The sequence below is a fragment of the Watersipora subatra genome, chromosome 3, assembly GCF_963576615.1.
Source record: "Watersipora subatra chromosome 3, tzWatSuba1.1, whole genome shotgun sequence".
Classification (NCBI taxonomy): domain Eukaryota; kingdom Metazoa; phylum Bryozoa; class Gymnolaemata; order Cheilostomatida; family Watersiporidae; genus Watersipora; species Watersipora subatra.
Window position 1 is genome coordinate 5237833 of NC_088710.1, and position 13649 is coordinate 5251481.

The 13649-nt window shown below is 36.1% G+C and overlaps 2 protein-coding genes across 3 annotated transcripts in view; one reads left to right on the forward strand and one right to left on the reverse strand.

Moving 5' to 3' along the window:
• LOC137389892 (zinc finger protein DPF3-like) overlaps positions 1-10314 on the reverse strand; it is a 30230-nt gene extending 19916 nt beyond the window's left edge. For both annotated transcript variants that reach the window (XM_068076048.1, XM_068076047.1), the window contains exons 1-2: positions 10134-10314; positions 2540-2738 (exon numbers count right to left, since the gene is read on the reverse strand). In XM_068076048.1, the coding sequence (XP_067932149.1) occupies positions 2540-2738; positions 10134-10308 (374 nt within the window). In that variant the 5' untranslated portion in view covers positions 10309-10314. The remainder of the gene's footprint in view (positions 1-2539; positions 2739-10133) is intronic.
• Positions 4350-9800, forward strand: LOC137389893 (uncharacterized). Its single transcript, XM_068076049.1, has 6 exons — positions 4350-4531; positions 5039-5146; positions 5787-5926; positions 7670-7795; positions 9240-9421; positions 9556-9800. The coding sequence occupies exons 1-6, from the start codon at positions 4394-4396 to the stop codon at positions 9612-9614; spliced, it is 753 nt and encodes a 250-aa protein (XP_067932150.1). The 5' UTR covers positions 4350-4393; the 3' UTR covers positions 9615-9800.
• Positions 10315-13649: the final 3335 nt, after the last annotated feature.

The following is a 13649-nucleotide window of genomic DNA, read 5'->3' on the forward strand; positions in this document are numbered from 1 at the left end:
ATACCCAGAATATTTTGCATTTCCTTGCGCCTGATACGTCTAACATTTGTTCAACTGCCAACTCATCTAATAATTATAAATCCTAGAGTCGTTCGAGCTTGCTTTCTTCTATAGACGTGAAATTAATTCTTAATCACTTTGATGTATATACAAAAGTAAAGATTTTCAGTTAACAGGTAATATCAGACAGACACTGCACAATGTCTTCATATGAGAGGATATTGGAGATCACTTTTAACAGCACAACTAAATATTTCAAAGGCAATGCTCATCCTTGGCACCAAAGCATTGATTACCTATGGCAATGCCCACGAAGAGAAGATAACTCTATTGGAGCTTGCATAGTCAAAACTGCGTTGTTGGTATAAACCTTAACATTGTGGCTGGAGACAACCGAGTGCTATATTTTGCTAGTAACAAGTATCATGGTTCATAGTCATACCATATGTCTATGGTATGACATGTCTATGAGGTCATCTCTATGGTATGATATGTCTATGATATCATGTTTATGGTATCATATGTCTATGGTATGACATGTCTATGATATCATGTTTATGGTATGATATGTTAGAGCGGAAAGTACCACCCATATGGGTTAACCGGGGTGAAGAAACAATTTATATATATATATATATATATATATATATATATATATATATATATATAAATTGTTTCTTCACCCCGGTTAACCCATATGGGTGGTACTTTCCGCTCCAACATATCATACCATAGACATGATATCATAGACATACCATAGAGATGACCTCATAGACATGTCATACCATAGACATATGATATCATAGACATATTATAACATAGACATATTCAATCATAGACATATGATGTAATAGACATATTCTATCATAGACAAATGATAGAATAGACATATTATAACATAAACATATTCTATCATAGACATATGATGTAATAGACATATTATATCATAGACATATTATATAATAGATATATTATATCATAGACATATTATACCAAAGACAGATTCATGAATTGCTGACTAAACAGGTCTGATGTTTACAGGAAAACAATAAATAGTTTCTAGAAAAAAGCTCCCAGTAAAGACACTTCAGTGTACACTGACATACACAGACACCTACACTTACATATGTTGCAGTTGTAGGTATATGAATTTAACAAGGTATTTAGGTAAACAGGGATGCAGATAAAGAGACTGCTTCATAAGGTAGATGAATTGCTGATACTAACACTTCAACCTTTTGTTATGACTTTTTATGTACATTATACTAACTAGGAATCGTCACTTAGTGTATTTATAAACAGTTAATACCATTTTGTACCCCACTTGAGCCTGCCATGCTGATACCTGCACTCACCTACACATCACCTTCTAATGATCACACACACGTTATCCTCTAATGATCACATACACATCACCTTCTAATGATCACACACACGTTATCCTCTAATGATCACATACACATCACCTTCTAACGATAACATACACATCACCTTCTAATGATCACATACACATCACCTACTACTGATCACATACACATCACCTTCTAATGATCACATACACATCACCTTCTAATGATCACATACACATCACCTTCTAATGATCACATACACACCACCTTCTAATGATCACATACACATCACCTTCTAATGATCACATACACATCACCTTCTAATGATCACATACACATCACCTTCTAATGATCACATACACATCACCTTCTAATGATCACATACGCATCACCTTCTAATGATCACATACACATCACCTTCTAATGATCACATACACATCACCTTCTAATGATCACATGCATATCACCTTCTAATGATCACATACACATCACCTTCTAATGATCACATACACATCACCTTCTAATGATCACCATGAGCCCAGCTCCCCTTCTTAGGAACTGCAGACTACTTGGTTATGTATAACAAAGGTGCACACGCTACTACTTGCACTAAGGCTGTTCAGATTCTCCCTGTGTTGCCCACAAATGTTTCTATGTCGTAGTTTGTTTCCTTATTGGGTTACACAATGTTTGAGTCAAGTAACTGGCAGCAGAAATAAGCATGCAACAGCAAAAGTGTGACCTGAAATCTTTATAAATATTGTAATGTTTTTAGGATATAGTAACCAATCGCCTGCCTCATAACAAATGCGTTCAGTCAATACAAAAAATGTTCCATTGAAATCGCTCGAGATAATTGATAAAGTATTTGCCATGTCTGCCACACATCACTGAGAGCAGTATATAGAGGATAACTCCAAGTTTATGGATATAAGAACGACTAACCTAATGTTTATTATCTACCCAATTGCATATACGTGCAAGATTTTTTTCTGACATGGAATGCCCCTCTTGGGTGCCCAAAGAAAATCTGTAAGCGTCATAAATCGCAGACTTTATTTTAGTCCAAGTTTTCACTCCTCGTTTCGCAGTAGATTTCACTCTTAGTTGATAGCATGCTGTCTCAGTAGCATCAAACAAGAAAGCTAGACAGTTAACACAGACCCTATAAATCAGTTTCCATCACTTACCATTTTTCTTTGCCCGAGTCTACCTTGCCAAGTGTGACTACCGGCTCAAGGGAAGTCGTAGCGAGAAGCTCTTCAGAGGTCAGACCTGGGGCGTGTTGTATAGGGAGCACCTCATTAGGTATTGCTACAGGTACCGCAACCCTCTTTTTTTTCTTCCACCTTCTGGCTGGGTAGGAGTACACCTGACCAGGTTTGACCCCTGCGAAAGAAGTTTAAACATTTTGACGAAGAATTCCTCAGTTTACAACTTTTACTAGACCTAGTTGAACCAAAGTGGTAAAACAAAAAAACTTTAGCAAGCTGAATTTTAATGAAATACAAGTACATGTACATTCAATGTTTGCATACTTGGGAGTATATTTATTCCAAGACGTGTTTCTGAGTTTGTGATTTCAGAAACAATCAACTGCTTTGAAGAGGGTTATATTAATATCAAACATTACCACTATATCAAGGCTACCACTATACCAAATGTTACCACTATATCAAATTTTACCACTATATCAAATGTTACCACTATATCAAATGTTACCACTATATCAAACACTACCACTATAGCAAACACTACCGCTATAGCAAACGCTTTCACTATTTTAGGTGCAGCTAGAACTGGAAAATTCTGTTTCTGTGATTGATAACAAGATATATACAATTGCCATGTAAAACTCTTTTGTTCAACAAAAACTTCTCTATTATAAAACAGTTCGACTGAAGTGTCTAGAATGATCAGATATATTAGGAAAAATTACATTTTTTGTTTAAAACAAAGTTGTCTGTCCGATAACTATCTTGGAAGAATCATAGATTTTGCCGTAGTCACACTGGCAAGTATAAACACATATGTAGGCCATATTTCCGTAAGTGTTCCAATAGAATCCTTACTAGCAATCATTAGTAGACAACTCTAACTGGTCTCGATTTTCTGATCTATTTCAATCGCAAGATTTTCAACTATATTCAGCTGCTTCCTGCGAGTGAAATGACATGTTTCATTTGCTGCTGACATGGATCTTCATGTTTCACGTGGCTGTACTGGTAGAGTTGCACTCTCCTACCACTGTCTGAGCTCACAGTTTATCACTGGCGCAAAAAAGGTTTGGAGCAAACAAAAGAAAGCCGCTCCATGATGTCTAAGCACAAAGATTTCTATCCTTAGCAGTACACTCAAAATATTTAACATAATCAAGTTCAAAGAAATGATGGAGAACAGTATTATGACAACATTATTGGTATAATAATGATAGGGTACACATGTTTTTACACATGAATATGATATTAATAACCTCTATTGATAACTCTTCTACAGTACTATATGACGAGGAACATTCTCACGCTATTCAAAATGCTCAGACATCTACCTAACTAAAGTACAACCATATATTTAGCAACTACCGCAATTATGTCATTTCATAACGCCTATATGCGACAAGAGAAGACAACTATAAGTTTGTGCTGAAAAGTAACGCCTCACATTTATTGTTTTTTCCGCTTTATGACTTCTATTGCTAGTCAAATGACCATGTATTTGTGTAAACAAAAGCTGTCAGCGCTTGAGCTCTCACACATAAACCAAGTAGCTGGTCTTGTTCTTCAATAGCCATATCAATTGTCCTGCGTGACACGATACATAATAGTCTATTGAGTAGAGTCCAACGATAGATTACGTTTCAGTTTGCAATTTAGAATTCAACTCGATATTACTACTAACTTGATATAACACTAGGGCCATTGAACGCTTTCAAGGTAAACACGACACTCAGCAGCGGTGAGGCAGTCACAATATCCTTCTTATTCAAAGCGCTGACTTTTCTAGATGACCAGTTTCTAGCATCTAAATGACCAGTTTTTAGCAGCATGCAGGTATTCGGTAAACACTCATACGCCCAGATACAGCAGCTGAGGGAAGAACTGCTGTCGGCAAGAAAGAGCAACAAAATGAAGGATGACACAATTGCTTTCTTGCAACGAGAGAAGGAGAACTTGGTAAAAGAGGTAAGCATGGTTTGTTGAGGGCGTGCATTTCATTCGGTAAGAAGACATCATCATTGGTCATAAGTAGTGCTGGTCATAGATGACTATATTAGGGTGCACCTTCCCAGAACATGAACAGAAAACTAGAGCCAATGTATGGAAAAGAAGCAGTCATGTGGAGCTTAGCTGTACTCAGGTTACGTAAAAGTATTTTGTCTATTTAACTGGCACTTCAGAAACATATGAAAATTTAAGTTCATAACCTGTTTGTTAACAAAGTACCTGAGAGAGTATTGATCAAAATTTACTAGCCTGAGTTCCTCATAAGCTCAAGAGCTACTCTCTTATGAAGTCATAGCTATAGTCAGCTCTTAAAACAGTAAGATAAGTAATGCATAGGAGAATAACTCATGGAGATGGTGGGATCTTAAGATTCTCAAAAGGTTAAATGAAGGAGGTGAAATAGAGTACCCTCTAGAGAGCCGGTATTGTGTAGGGAGTGACTAATCACGGGCTGTTAACCAACAGGTGAAACACTATGAGACGATATGCGCTGGTGTTGAGAATGACATCGCCCTGCAGCAGAGGTACGAGCAAGAGCTGAAGAACCTCCGCACTGACATCCAACATTGGAAGGTAAGTTCTCCGCTACAGGCTGATATGGGTCCTGTTTAGACAGCGCTATGTCATCTTTACATTCACATAAGAAACTACACTAACGTGTAGATAACTTCACTGGCTACTCGCTTTTTTAAAAAGTTTCAACAAATGTCTAAATGGTGCAAATTACAGACTGGTGCTAAATAGGTGCAACATGCTGTCTAAAGAGAAAAACATTAAAAAATGTTTATTTAGCAGTACTTCCTGAGAAACTAAACTACTATTATTAGCTATAATATGAACATTTTAAAATTTCTAACAGTAAAGCACATTATTTTTTCTCACGACTTATGTTACCAACTAATTTAGATTTGCATCCCTTGATCTACCATTTGCTAAATAGTACATTGAAGATCTACTGCTAATATTGTTCCTGGTGTCTGCATGTAATAGGTAATACAAGGCAAAATAGAGCAAAATTAGGGCATTGCTTTAATATTTAGACTAACAAAAATATAACTTGTTTTTCATAATAATCCAACTTACTTGAAAAAAAAAAAATAACAAAAGGACCAGTTGGTTATCAGGTGTACCGAATCACAAAATGTTGCAATAACGGCATGCCTATGTATGATATACTTGTCTACACCTGTTTACACTTGTCTACACTTGTCAGGAAGTGGTAAAGAGGCATAAGCATGCGAGAAAGAGTATAACACGTGAGAACACAATGTTGGACCAGGGCCATAAGGAGTTGATAGATGAAATCAACAGCAACCTCAACATACTGCTGTCAGATATTCCTACAGAGACCAGGTAAGAGAGACTGCTACTCATCTTTGATGTTTGCTAGATGTTCCCCGGAGAGACATTGAAGGAACCCATTCAAATACTGAAAAATCTCTATTGAGAAACAGTTGCCTAAAAATTGGCAAAAACAAAATCGATTTAAACCGATGTTTACAACGACGAGTCATGTCTTAATGCTGACTATGTATCGCAATGGCAGCGTTTAAATTTTACATCTATTCCGTCACAAACAGTATCATTCAGCTAAAGTCATTGTGATTATCACACACGAGTATAACTTACCATTTATAGTTAGTGTATTACTATACAGTCAAACCTTGGTTTTCAAATGCCTCAGATCTCAAAAAAATCGGAGTTTGAACACAAATTTTGAGATTTTAATGACTCAGACGCTGAAGTATATTTAGGAACTTCAACACACCTGAGATAAGTCATGAGTAACTCAATAAGGAATCTCAGTTGCCTGCTAATGTTCTCTCTCATTATACTGTATCTAGTATTCACTGTCATACAATCATTATTGTGTACGAAATATCAACTGTACTTTTGTTTTGCTCAATGTATCAGTGTTTTATTATACCGGTAGTTTCATCTTTTGTAAAAATGAAACACAAGATATTTTCATATGTCGATGCATTCCCCAGTCTAGCCTATTAATAGAGTATTTATGAGAAATGCAGAGTAATCTATACATTACATGCTCTCTTAATATACAGTTTATGGTGTCAAACAATGTAAAAATTTTCTTCTAGTTTTTCAACAAATTAAAATTATTTACAGTAATTGTAATAGAAGCACCGTCTCAGAATCCAAACAAATCGCGATTTGAACCAGCTGAAATGGGTTGTAGTCAAAGATTGAGGTTGGACAGCGTTCAGCTTTATAATATTTCATACATTCTATTGTGAATAATCGTGTAATAAATTGCATCGTGCCTCGATGTGAGCAAACCACAGCGATCTCCAGCAAAACTATATTCTCTTTCTCTCAGCAAAACTAGATGTGTGTAGCTACAATGGCATACCTAGTTAGAGCACCTATAGTATATATGACTTACTGCAATTGTAAATGTAACACACCATTGATTACACTCAATAGTTTATAAAACTTGGGACCAAAAAACAACAATATTTCCAGGATCGCTCAAGATATTTGCTAAGGCTTATTTTGAGCCTGAGGCAATAAATGTCAAGGTTATAAGCAGCAGGCAGCTAGCATTCAATCAGAATAACTAACTGAATTCATTTGATCACAACTTAGAGGATGTTACTGGAGTCATTAATAGTAACTAGTCACAGCTAATAGTAGCTAGTCACAGTTAATAGCCGTTAGTCACAGTTAATAGTCACAGTTAATAGTCACAGTTAATAGTCACAATTAATAGTCACAGTTAATAGTCACAGTTAATAGTCACAGTTAATAGTCACAGTTAATAGTCACAGTTAATAGTCACAGTTAATAGTAATTAGTCGCAGACATAGCAACTAATTGATAGTAGTCATTAGTGGTGGTATCTGAAGGCATAGTTAGGTCTTAACCAGTCAAAATTCTGTCTTGCCTTCACTTCATGATCGTGAAACTGCAGAAGTGATTTGGCATTACGTGTACTGTATAGTCATGTTTCAGAATGAAGAAGTTCCCCCCCACCCCCTCTGCTTTCTTCAGCCTTTAAAACATTGGTATAACAAACCACCAGGCACTCTTCGTGTCCCTAAACAGCTACACCTTCAGGCTCTACTTGTATTTTAGTGCAAGTATTAAGCGACAGTTAGTAGAGATCATTGAGCATGCCGAGCACGAGACTTCATGGAACCTTCTACAAGTCACTAGCAAGGCACTCATAGAAATCCAGGCGCATGTCAACAAATACAAACTGTAAGTCAACGTATTCCAGTACTGATTGACTAGACACCGTCATCCGCTCTTCTAGTAGACCACTACAGAGAGTTAAACATAAGTTATTTGCTTGTTATGTCAAAACAGTTGTATGTTGGAGCAAAAATCCTTATATGATTACACTGTGTCTTGTTTAATTCGTTCCAAAGCCGAAACCAGCGATCAACTCTTCAAGCAATAACACGTAATATTAAAACAAATCAATTATGTAAAAATGAAAACGTATAATTCTAAATTTGAAATAAGAAATAAATTAAAAAGTAAAATAATAGGCAGTTAAAGAGGTTTTTATTGCTGCCTCACCGTCGAGCATTGTAAACAGAATTATTTTACTCTGACTTATGCTAGATATAGTCTAAATCAACTCTATTGATGATTTACAAATACTTCTATATTTTATTTTCAACTCATGCAAGTTTGTTATTTTTACTTACAAAACTTAAATTTCTTGAGAAATTTCATATGTTGATATGTTGAAAATTGTTCTATGCTTCGAGACAAATCTCTGTTGAAATTTCATGTTATTTGGTGAAAATTTAGTTAGCATAGGTGATCACAATTCGACTGTAATATTAGGAATATAGCTGAAGAAGGGGCTCACTCAACTATGTTACACTTCCAAACACAGATGAGTAAGGTGTCATGTAAAACATCAAGTCCATGAGTTTTTGAGAATGACAGCGTTAGAATGTGCAATATGTCACTTATTTCTGGCTGATGACTCTTAAGGAAAACCCATCGAACAGAAACACCTGTGGAAGCACCTGCCAGAACTTGTCGGTAGGTAGCAAACGCAGACGGGTGATGATCAACTTTTCTCCTAGCAACTAATAAAATCTCTTCTGTGATTCCTTTTAACTCACTGAATATCCTAAGCATTTCTCATCCTGTGTTCCTCCATATGACAAACATTTACAATGCTGTAACATTCAACATCTCATGCATTTCCTAGCCTGTGATACCCAGAATATCTTGCATTTCCTTGCGCCTGATACGTCTAACATTTGTTCAACTGCCAACTCATCTAATAATTATAAATCCTAGAGTTGTTCGACCTTGCTTTCTTCTATAGACGTGAAATTAATTCTTAATCATTTCCATGTATATACAAAAGTAAAGATTTTCAGTTAACAGGTAATATCAGACAGACACTGTACAATGTCTTCGTTTGAGAGGATATTGGAGATCACTTTTAACAGCACAACTAAATATTTCAAAGGCAATGCTCATCCTTGGCACCAAAACATTGATTACCTATGGCAATGCCCAGCGAAGGGAAGATAATTCTATTGGAGCTTGCATAGTCAAAACTGTGTTGGTGGTATAAACCTTAACATTGTATCCGCAAACAACCGAGTGCTATACTTTACTAATACCCACTATCATGATTTGTAGCATCATCATCAATTATTGCCACTTTTAGGGCATTCGAATCGGCAACAAAGAGGCCGGTGATGCGCTACTCACACACACCGGGAGAGCCAATCCCACATAGCCAACCTACCAGGTCGGCAATGTCAAGGTTGGTTAAGCACAGCCTCAGCTCCACTAGAAGGTCCTCTCTTGAATCCAACACGCGTGCGCAAAGTGCTGCCGACAATCAAGGTAGTTATTTTAAAGGCCACCTATATAAATGTGAGTGAAACCATGCGAAAAGCTCACATAAAACTAGGGTTTTTCTAGAAACTTGGCTCACAATTTCTTAAAACAGTCATTGCAAATATTTCGTTGCATTGTAGAGTTTCGGACCATTCCGGGATTCCTGCCAGGACTAAAGAAATACAACAATTCTAGCTGATATCCGCGAATTGATATAAAAAGACGATAACTCCCCAAACAATACTATTACGTCAGTTTTACTCAACTCATAATATGTACATTGTATATATAATATGGATTTAACAGCTATGAATTTATTCACCACAGTATTCAGCAAATTACACCATTATGTGCAAACAAGCCAATGTAATATATTATATAGTAATATATTATATATTAATATATTATATAGTAATGTATTATATACCGTAGTAATATATTATATACCGTAGTAATGTATGATATATAGAAAGTGAAGCTGAGACAGTCTTGTCTTATATGGTTGCACTAATGATCAGAGAGCAGAGGCTTAGAGATACATGGAGCTAACTTTTACCACTTGCTACTAAATGTCAGACCTGCCAAATATAACATGTCACCACTGGCAAACAACTGTCACCGATTGATACTAATTACTAGTAACTACTCCAACTCACTACTAGCAATTGATAGCCTTATTGTTGAGCCCAACACCTGACAATTATCTGTAACTATATACCTGGATTTCGCTCTCTCTCTGAAATCCACAAATGGCAGTTAGTTTGAGCCAAGCCTGTGGTGTTGTCCAGATACGGCTGTCGCATTTTACGCTCCATCATCATCTTTGAATTCCACTGTTTGACTGACTCAAGGGCCGTGTCATATTTAGACTTTTCCTCTACACTTGCCAACATGGCAGCCTGCAAAACAGGGTTGTAATCTACGATAGTTTTGATTGCTATTAATGAACATAGACGTATTACACTTAAAGCGACTATAATCAACTTAGCATTCCTCCGCTGAGCCTCTAGCGTATCCGGCCAATAACAATTTGTGTAAAACTGTGCTGCGAGCCAGTCCTAGTTCATCATAAAAGCTGTTCTTACTGGTTGCTCAGCTATTTACAGCAAGTGTGTTTCATTATTGTATCAAAACTCCAACACTTTAAGTTAGTGTCCACAGCTACTATCTAAAAATAATACATGGTGAGCAGTTTAGGATGTTACTTCGCGAGTTGACCTTCTCTCAGAATTGCCTTCTCATATTTTAACTTTAAGCCTTCTTCATTGAGCCCGGCATGCTTTAGTTACATCAGAGACAACAAATGTAAACTCATGGCTATATCATACCTATAATGGTTTATAAATGCAAAAAAATGTGTTATCGGGTTGCTAAACAGGCTTTACTCAAGTCAACCAAGTAAGAGAGCATAACTCCAAGTTTATAAGTGTCTGTAGATCTCAACTAATGTTCATAGCATATCCTAGTCATTGACAAAATATTTTTGGCAGCTACTATATCAAGGTACATATAGAGAATCCAAAGTTCCCAAATAGTAGGCAGAATATAGTCATTCAAGGTCATAATAATCTTGGTGTACAGCCTGATAGTGTTTGGTATAGATTTGCACTATAAAAAGTATTGATTTACATGTAAATTCTAACAGCACTTATCTAAACACGAAGCTTGTACAATTGTATGCTACACTTATTATATAATATTCTGTTGAAGGATTGTTGTTAGCAGTAGTTCAGCCAGTTTTTTATTCAAACAGAGTACTTCCTTCGACAAAGAGCAAATAATAGACTGAGATTAGCCTTAGTGGCTAATACTATCGATTCAACAGCCCAGAAGCATTCACAAAATAACCAAAACACTTGTTTTTGTCATGAGGATGCCAAAAAAACAACAAGATTGTCAATCTGATTACACATCTGCACTTTGTCTCTGCCATCTTCAGAGACAAATTCAAACTTTTCATACATGTTTGTTCATAAGGTAAGCATTACGATAAAAAATAATTTGATTGTGTAAAACGAATGCAGCGCAAAAATAATAAACCATTGATAATATTAAATCTATGATATCTTCTTAAAAAATCCCGACGAGAAAAACCCAAACATGAATTAACAATAATAGATTACTAGTCAAGTTAAAAAGGTATTTCCTCGGCTGAATATTTTATATAGAATAAATCACTTGATAGGAGATTTGAAGTAACTGGAAATACCCTACATAATTTCTCAAATGTTGGCTAAGAAAGAAAAAGGCTGATACAATCAACGAAGCACCAAAATCGTAGCACTTACAATTTGATAATCTCTACAAAATGACCATAATCACAAATTGATACACATCTTGTTTTTGATAATGGTTACAATGGTTGCGGCCATATTCTTTAGCAATATTAACAATATGACCATCTTCTTCATATTTATTTATGATCTCTAACTTTGTTGTCATGGAAATAATTTTTTTTCTTCTTTCGATTCCACAGCTAACGAATTCAATATATATATATATACTTGTAGTTAAATATGTCGGATGAATAAAATTTTATAGTAAATATATTTATAAGACTAAAAATATATATTTGCTCTCGCTCACATGCTTTTCACAAAAGTCCAAAAATCATCATATCAAACTTTGTAAGGCGAAAAAATCGTATAACAGGGTAACTGTATCCCAAGGGTGCAACGTACTGCAAAACTGGTTCAGACATGCGTAGGCATATAACAATCTGGAAGCTTTCTTGTTACTTTGTTGACCAGGTCTATTGGCTGTCAGTTCTCAATAGTATCTTCAATGGTTCCATACAGGCCAAACTGTTGGGTATGTAAGCTCTTGAGAGAATTGAGGGCACCAATGAACCTCTGTATTGCTTCTCAATTAGTAAGGTCTGGTATGGCATTGATTGCAGTCATCTTTTCCAAATCAGGGCATAGACATCGTTGGATATTTTTGAATGCCATGTGATACCATCCAATGACAGACATGCCTTCACATTGTCACTCTATCTTGTCTGCTTTTCAGATGTTTTAGAGCAAATTAATTTCACTTACACATTTTCCTATAGGAACCCCACAGTCTAAATCCTCATTTAAAATTAGTTCTTCTGATGCATTCGTAGCGATTAATTACTAACACAGAATTACATTGAAAGAGACTAAAACAGAAGTACAACGTTGATGTACTTCTGTTTTACTAACTGTTGTGTTGTTGTAGATGCTGTTCACAGTTACCTATAGGGATATCGCACCTCAGATTGATTGAATTTTCTTGAGAATTAGATTTACATTGGTTGCTTTAGCTTTGCAAGTTATCTTTGGGAATTATTATCATACTATTGCTGTGTCTTTTCAGCTACAATAATGTCATTAAAATATACTGAAACATCCGGTAAGTCTCCAAATATCTGTTCAGGCTTCTTCTCAAAGACTTCGGCACTTGAGTGGAGCCAAAAGAAAACCTGTTAAAGCAGTATTAACCATATGGAGTGTTGAAAGTGGTCAGTAGACTACTCTTTTCTGTGAGTGCCAAATGCCGATATCCATGTTTCATGTCCATGATAGTGTAGTGCTGCATTCCATTGAACCAAAAAACACTGTCCTCTAGTGTTGGTACTCTGTGATGCATACGCTTTACAGCTGTGTTTAGATCTTTTGGATCCAGTCATATTCTCACAGAACCATCTCTCTTCTCCACGCATACCATGCGACTTACTTAACTTGTTGGTTTGTCAACTTTTGAAATGACTCCTGAAGCTTCCATTCCATCCCGCTCCTTTTTCTCTATCTATCATGCTAAGAGGTACACGCTGAGGATGATGCACAACAAGTTCCGCTGTTTCATGAATTCATTTCTCATGCTCACCTTTTAAACATCCAATACAATTGAACACATTGGGAAACTTATCCAAGATTGAGATGCCACATGTCACTTTATCTACACAACAGATCAATCTAAACAGCTCAGCAGCTTTTAGGCCTAAAATAGAGGAGGACAAGTTTTCATCAACTACTTCAAAGTGTACTGTATGGCTGATACTGTAGTGACTCACAGAGAGCTGTACAGCATCAACATTATCGGTCTTGGTATAGTTGTATCCATAAAGTTTTACAGCAGTCAGTAAAAGTTTGGCCTTCAGAGAATGGATGGTGTTCAAGGTGATAGTTTGTTTCAGCCTTTGTATCATTCTTGAATGGGACCTTAATGACTTTCTGCTTGTGGCTCACATACATTGGCAAAACCTAAG